Here is an 8193-nt window from a genome sequence, read left to right as displayed (position 1 = left end):
AGGCTGTCGGTTGTTTAACCCTTCCCCCTCTCTCTCTCCTCTCTCTTTTTTGTAAAAAAACCTTGGCAAAAATACCAGTAGGTTACCAACCTTGCTTTATGTACTGTAAGGCAAGCCTCAAGCAAGATTGCCAGCTCCTTGCTTTAGGTTAGGTTAGACCAAGAAAAAAAAAACTGTAGGTGGGTGTTGGCAGCTGTCGGTTGTTTAACTCTTCCCTCTCTCTCTCCTCTCTCTTTTTTGTAAAAAGCTATGGCAAAAATACCAGTAGGTTGCCAACTTTGCTTTATGCACTGTAAGGCAAGCCTCAAGCAAGGTTGCCAGCTCCTTGCTTTATGCACTGTAAGGCAAGCCTCAAGCAAGATTGCCAGCTTCTTGCTTGAGGCTAGGTTAGACCCAAAAAAAAAACCTTGGTGATTTTTTCGAGTAAAATATTGGCAACACTGCAAGAAAATAGGACTTATGCCTTACAAGAGCAAACTATTAAGGCGAGCCTCAAGCAAGATTGCCAGCTCCTTGCTTTAGGCTAGGTTAGACCCAAAAAAAAACCTTGGTGATTTTTTCGAGTAAGCAGCTGGCAACACTGCCAGAAAATGGGGCTCATGCCTTACGAGAGAAATCCATTAAGGCGAGCCCCACCGAGCCCCATTTTCGGTTTGTGAACTCCCCAACCTGCACTACTATTAATGTCTGGTCATGTGGTCTAAGGTATCATGTTTTGGGCACTGGCTATGGGATGCATGCAGGTTGTCTCTCCTGGGAGAAGAATAGCAACTTTTCTCCTGAGATTTTGGACTGTGTATGCGGTCAGTGGCCACCCACTATCACAAGGAAATTGGGGAGCTACGAATGAGTAGCATAACCCGGTCATGAAAACCTACGACGACTACGACTGGGGGTTTGTTGACATAACCCCTCAACTTAGTGGTTCCCAAAGTGTGCGCTGCAGCTCCCTGGGGGTGCTGTGGCTGACTTACAGGGACACCATGAAATGTTCCAATATTTTCACAATTGTACATTCCTAATTTAGTACTTTTTACATGTAAAATGTTCCTGAATTCGAAATTGTGTTAATTTTTTAACTTATGGCAAGCGAACACACTAACTGAGCATTCCAAGTGCTAGATTAGGCTCCATTCTGACTTGGGCACTGTGGAAAAAATCTTGAAATTTAAAGAACCACTTCTTCGTTGCCCACTAAGGGCACCATGAAGTGAAAAAGTCTGGTTGAATGATCTATCTCGGGTGAGTGAGTGAGTAGGATCAGCTGGGAGTGAGGGTGGCAGTTGGTAGGTAGACCCGGTTTCGCAATGGGCTGTTGCACCACGGGTTATTTGTATTGTAACAAGAATAGCACTTATCAACACTCAGCGCTTATCAGATTACCACTTATCAACAAACTAATACAGAAGCAAACATAAATCTTCCTTGAACACTACACACCCACCCATATTAAAGCAAATAATGACATCAACAGGAGACAGAGACATTAGCTCTGTGCACACGAGGGGATAGAAAGAAGAGAGGAACAAAAATACAGAGAGAGGGGGAAGGAAAGGAAAGAGAAGGAACTCTCTCTCTCCCTTCTCTGTCTTGCTGTCTTTCTCTTTATATTCTCTCTCTCTCTCTCTCTCTCTCTCTCTCTCTGAGGGAGGGGAGTAAGAAAAAGAAAGAGCAACACGCTACAGGGGGGAGTTGAGATAGAGACACCCCCTTCCCACCCCACCCCTTCTCTCTCTTGTTTTCTTCTCTTCCTCTCTCATTTTCTCAAATAGAGGAAGAAATCCTTCCTTCCCCTCTCCTTCCTTTCTTTCATCTCTCTCTCTCTCCCTCCCTTCTTCTTTTCCCGATCCCCCCAAGAGCGAAAGAAAGAGGAGAGAAAGGAAGAAAAGGAAGGGAGATGAAGAAGAGGGGAACCCTGACCCCTCCTCGGCCCCAGTACTTTTTCTCTCCCTCACTCTCTCTCTCTTGTAAGAGAGAGAGAAACACCTTTCCTTCTCTCTCTTCTTTCTGGCTTCTTTCTTCTAGAAAGAGAAGAAGATCTCTTTCTCATCCTCCTCCACTCTCTCATTTGCCCTACCCCCCTTCCATCCTCTCACCTTCCCCTCCCCTCTCGTCTCTATCTCTGTTTTTTCCTCTCTCTCTTTCCTTCTTTATCCCTTTTCACTCTCTTTCATCTCTTTCTCTTCCAGGAGAGAGAGAAAGAGAGATATCTCTCTCTCGTTTGAAGGGATAGGGTCCTTCCCCTTTCACCCTTTTCTCCTCTCTCTCCAGACCCCCTCCCCACCCGAAGCAGGAGGAGAGAGAGAGAGAGAGAGAGAGAAATGACACTCCCCTATTTTCTCTCTCTTATCTCTGGGGGATAAAGGAGAGAAAAACAGCCCAGAGATGGAGAGAGAGAGGAAAGGGATATTTCTTCATTTCCTTCTTTTTTATATATCTCTCCTTATTCTTACCTCCACTTTCTCTTTCTCGGGAAGGAGGAAAAACGAGAAAAATGAAAAAGAGAGAAGGAAGGAAAGGAAGGTCAACACTTCTCTCTCTAATAAGGGGAAAGAATTCTCTCCCTCTCTCTCTATAAGAGAGAAAGAAAGAGAGAGAGAGATAATGAGTGAAAGAGAAGAGAAGAAGGAAGAAAAGAACCACTTTCCCTTCCACTCGTTTCCTTCCTTTCGCCTCAGAGAGAGAGAGAAAGATCCAATCCCGGAAGAAGAATGAGAAGAGAGATCTCTCTCTCACCTCTCCTTTCCTCTTTTCTCCTCTCGGACTCAGCCCCCCCCCCACCCCTGGATATGTATAGGTACATCTGATTTTAAGAGAGCTGTGTTCAAGCAGCCCAATAACCAAATAAAGGTATTATTTCCATTGCACACCTTTCTCCACCTACATACATATACACTAATTAACTTTTAAAAAAGTAGGAACGGTGTGCATGCTTGAATTTGAAGTACTATTTTTGTCCTTTACTGTTTATATACTTTTTGTAGGCATTCTCCATGCTTTGCTTTGTGGATTCTAAGTTTAAGTAAGATAAAACAGAATTATTATAAATATACATGTAATTTGCAAGAAGTTAAACATGGGCTACTGGGCATAATTTTCATTGCAAGGAGAAAATATAAAACTGGTGAATCTGTAAAATGTTTATTTTTATGCATGCTCTTGTACATAATACTGACAATCCTTTTTGCATGTTGAGTACGAACAATGATGTTAATAAACAATCCAGTATTTTTTTAAAATATTTTTTATTATTTTTTGCTAAGGGCAAGTAAATCGGTGTTGCCAACTTGATAGAAGTATTTCTACGTAAATATGTGATGCCTACTGTGTTATTGTAGCTACACACTACAAGATTTGTGTCCTCTATGATCCTGTATGTATTCCAGTGGTCTTGGTGTACTAGTTCATCATCATTATCCTACTATCATTTAATTTATTTTTTTAAAAATTGTCCATAAGAATCACGTTCTTATAGAAGCACTCAGATTGTACCCGTCTGAAGCAATACAGCAATTGAAATTTATTATGAATAATGGAACGTAACTGATTAATTTATTGTGATTATCAGCTGATAATGACATTGATTTATTGATATGTTTGGTGATAGTTCCACAAATTGTCTGTGACTTCTTTATAATTCTATTGTTTTTATTATCCATTTGATCATAAAAGTACATCTCATTTTTTAAAACCATGTAGTTTCTATTTTACTAAAGGAAATCTAATTGGAGCCATCTGGTTACATACAGTTATTAGTACTCAGGTTCTGAATTAATTGTTTCATATTTTGTGCTGAACTGGTACACTAGAGGTGTGTAAAATGGAAATTTGTGGTCAGGATAATAAATAAAAAAAAATCCTAACATTCAGGAGGAGAAATGTTCATCATTTCCTAATGCTCAAAATCTCAAATTCTCCTCACAATTCCTGAAGTGATAATTTTCACATTTCTGGAATGAAAATTTCTATTTTCAAGAAATCCAACTCTTGTAGTGCTGAAAACTTCAAGAAGTAAACACCGAAAATTTCTGACTAACATCCCCAAAACAGATTTAGGGTGGGAATTTTTTCCTGATTCTTGTACTGACATTGCAATGGTGCACTGTCAGTTATGAACATCAGTGATTTTTATAACAATACTAAATACAAAAGACGCATACATGAAAGACCACTGATCGTCATCTTCAGGAGTTTGAAAGGAAGTTAAATTTACGTGCCTGTTGATAGGTAAGGTTAAAAAAAGGATATAAAGGAGACAGCCAATGGGAGCTTTCAGGCTCAAGTTACAGGAGACAATCGGCATACAACAGGGGACCAGTGGTGCACTAGAGGGAGGGTTCAACACCAAAGTGACAAGCAGCACGGGCTCAGTCAGTGTATAATCAAGCATTTCACCATGCAAGCACAGACAATGGGTGGAGGTAATACGATGTATGCCATTGAGAGAATGGTCCTGTTTGAGCAACATGTGCAGCTTATCATGTCATTTTGGTTCAAAAGTTTGCATTGATTACACTTGTCAGTTGGTGCCTGTCACATGTTGCGTATCACTTCAGTCTGAAAGTTCACTCAGACGAAAGTGACATTTGGTAGTTAGAAATGAACTTGCAGAAGGGTCATTCCGTTGTCACGCACGGGTGGGATATGCGGACTACATTTTTGATATTGGAGTAACTATTCTACTGGTTGTTAAGCAAAATGTTTCTTACAGTTTCTGTGCAATGAAATATGAAACAACACTGTTGATTAAAGATAACCACCCTTAAAACACTTTCCCAAATTTATAACAATAATTGAACACTTTTGGGTCACAGATGGGACAGATGAAGTACTCCCTCTTAATAAGAAATTTATTTTAATTTCTGTGAATTTTCAAAATAGGAAAAATAAATTGTTTAAGAGAGAGACATAAGGTGGTTGACCTAAAAATATTCTAATGGAGTTGAGGGGGAAATGTCACAGTCAAGGAGAAATTAATTGTTTTTTGATGTCACGGGTGGCACACAGTGCAAAACACAGGTAAATCAAAACTGAAAAATAATGTAAAATACTTCTTAGTAGCTAATCAGTGGTGATTTATTCATTCTTGGTTTTGGACTTTTAACCACTGTTATTTTCAAAAAATTTACCAACGTTTCGGAGGCTGAATCTGCCTTCATCTTCAGGGTAGCATGTAGTCTGTTAAATCATATGGTGTCTATAATTGGTTGACTTTGAGGATTATTCTCGGTGGCCTAGGCTCCACCTTGTCTGTCGGTCACAAGGACCTCTATATACATTACGTTTGCCAGGGAGGATTCTTCATATGATTACATTACATATGATTTAACAGACTACACGCTACCCTGAAGACTGAGGCAGATTCAGCCTCCGAAACGTTGGTAATTTTTTTGAAAATAACAGTGGTTAAAAGTCCAAAACCAAGAATGAATTTAAAATACCTTCTAACTTAATTATGTATAGTACTTGAATTTTTATGCAAATGACAATTTTAGACTGTTCACTCATAAGATAGGATAATGTTACAGTATTGCATTTAATTTTAAAAAATTGAAGTTCAGGGGCACTTTCACATGGAATGCCCCAGAAATAAATACAGCCCTTTATATTGGGGTGACACAATACCCTGCACATGTCACTCATATTCCCACTCGGAATGGATCATTTTTCTACAGCATCCATCTGTTGGTAGCCAATGTGCAGTAAATGCTTTTCTACAGACTGGAGGGGTATGCAGTTTGTGAGTGTTGCTTGTGACTTTGATCTGCAAGTTCCTTAACAGACAACCTGGATATCTCCATGTGCTTTCGTTTATAGCATTTTTTTCCATTACTGAGGTAGAAAACATATTTCAGGTATGTGTTTGTTTTATTCAGATTTGTTGATAACCAGAAACATGAAATACATATTATTTTACAAAGTTATTTTTAAGTTCTGTATTCGTAAAACATCTTTACATTCCTAATGTTTTTATATAAGGCTAAGTCCATATCAACTTCGTCCGATTCTCTTACAGATTCTTGGTGATATCAATACAGACAGCATTCTAAAAGGGGGGAGGGAACATGCCCCCAGTTAAGAAAATTTTCCAGCTAGGATAATTTGCATAAACTTCCCACAGTCTACTGCATTGTCTCCATGTTCATCCACACAAGCATTCCTCCAACTATCCCCAAAATCAGCCGAGCATCCTCCCCCCTGAGAGCTTTAATATTGAAGCAACTTAAAAGTTCTTCACAATAATTAAAAGTATTAGAATATAAATATTCTAGGATTAAACCACTTATATGAGACAATCCAAATAAAGCATTGGTTGCAAAATCCATTTTTGTCGCATAATGTTAGTGTAGAATTAATTAAAATTCCTCATTTTGCACAATTCCCAGGATATTAGTACTCCAAGATGGTGTCATTTAGTGTCATTCATTCTCTGTAGAATAGCTGAACTCTTAATGAGGATTGATTTTTATCCATAAATTCCAGTTCTAAAAAGTTCTCTAATTTTACAGAAGCCCATTGCAGTTCCCAGATACACAAACTTCAGAACTGTTTGTCATTATGTATTGGTAATTAAGAACATACCGACACAATCTAGTACCAGTATATCGGCATTGGGTCAGGGCTAATTGTAACTGCCATTCCAAGAAATACATCTTTAATCTCACTTTGCTGGCCAAGTAAACGTTGGCTCACTCTCATTTTCAGTAAGCACTTCCAGTGGATTCTTCTCTCTGGAAGGTAATGAGACATGGCGGACCAAACTGGGTTTTCTCAATCTGTCTTTATATGGATTCTGCAGTGGTGGCAGCTTTTTGTGTTGTGCAGAAGCTGTAAGATAATGTTTATACATATAAATATGGTTAATGAAATACGATAACCAAATGCAAATGAAATTTTTACCAAATTGATATTTGGACTCTATATTATACACTTTTCTACAGTATCTGCCATTTGTATTATCCAAATATTTTTCAGGAGACCAAGGTTTAATATGTGGGAAAATATAAAATCCAGAGAAATTTTGCTCTTATTGGGGCCTTTGAGATTGAATGTATAATCTGGGAATGTAAAATCGGGATTCCACTGTATCAATCATCCAGATTAATGGAATATTTCAATTTTCCATATTTGTTTTCAAAGCATACATTTAGTAATTTTAAATCTGGATTTTTGTCCATGTCCATTTTATATGGAAATGGCACAATGTTAACCCCTTTCCTGCCACGACGTTGAAGGAAAGTGCTTCCAAAAAAGAAATCATCTATACATAGATCAACCGGAAATTTGTTTCATTGTAAATAATAACTATACAAAGACTTGCTGCATAATGAAACTAGGAAAGCAATATATGTATATACATATACACTTTGCCGCAAATTGTAAAATGCAGGAAGACTCATTACAAAAAAAATATATATATATATATTTTTCAGGAACCGAGAAAGCATCAACAATGGATTCTTGCCCATGTAGACTCATAAAAGCATGAAAAAGTGGTGTGTCTAAAAATGACTTCCCGCAAGACAACTGTTAATTTTGAAATACCATCTATGTATAGACGCTTTGCAAAAAAGGACTATTTTTAGAGAGACTATACATAGATCTGCCGCAGGTAATGGGTTAAAGGTAAAAATGTCCATAAATTTTAATATTCTTATAAGTCAATAAATGCACACTTCTTTTTTACAGCAATTTTTCTATTTTACTAATCATTTTCCTGATAAACATTTTTTTCTTTTCTTCCATACTTGCAAGTGAACCATTATATTCCACAATATTTAATTTTATCATGATGCTTTCATGCACATGTCATATTCATTTTTTCATGTGCCTATATCATGAGCTCTTTAGCATTCTTAAAGCCGAAGGTTTATGGCTGCAGCAACACAAGCCTTCCACCTGTCCTTCTCCTGGGCAATATCAATCCAATCTTTTCCATCCTTACCGATTTCCTTTAGGCCCAATTCATTTATGATAGTGTGATTGTTGATAAAAGTAAAATAAAATGCCCACTTACCAGCAGCAGGTGGTGTTTTTGGCTGTGCCATTCCTAGTATGGAATCCTGAAGATCAGTTGGAAGTGACGAGAGAATTCGTGCTCTGATTTGTGCAACAATGCTTGGAACGTATCGATACTGAAATGTTTAAATTAATTATTAAATATTTGTGTGTATCTTCTATGTGTATAGTAAA

General features: G+C 37.9%; 1 protein-coding gene across 2 annotated transcripts in view; it reads right to left on the bottom strand.

Moving 5' to 3' along the window:
* Positions 1–5194: 5194 nt before the first annotated feature.
* The window catches only part of LOC145999631 (short-chain dehydrogenase/reductase family 9C member 7-like), a 66794-nt gene continuing 63795 nt past the window's right edge, over positions 5195–8193 (bottom strand). The window contains exons 7-8 of one of the 2 annotated variants that reach the window (XM_083136724.1): positions 8018–8135; positions 5195–6828 (exon numbers count right to left, since the gene is read on the bottom strand). In XM_083136724.1, the coding sequence (XP_082992850.1) occupies positions 6662–6828; positions 8018–8135 (285 nt within the window). In that variant the 3' untranslated portion in view covers positions 5195–6661. The remainder of the gene's footprint in view (positions 6829–8017; positions 8136–8193) is intronic. The other variant, XM_083136722.1, reaches the window with a different exon arrangement.

Source organism: Lepisma saccharinum, chromosome 15, assembly GCF_977018435.1.
Source record: "Lepisma saccharinum chromosome 15, izLepSacc3.1, whole genome shotgun sequence".
Taxonomy (NCBI): Eukaryota; Metazoa; Arthropoda; class Insecta; order Zygentoma; family Lepismatidae; genus Lepisma; species Lepisma saccharinum.
This window is presented reverse-complemented; position numbering and strand designations above follow the sequence as displayed.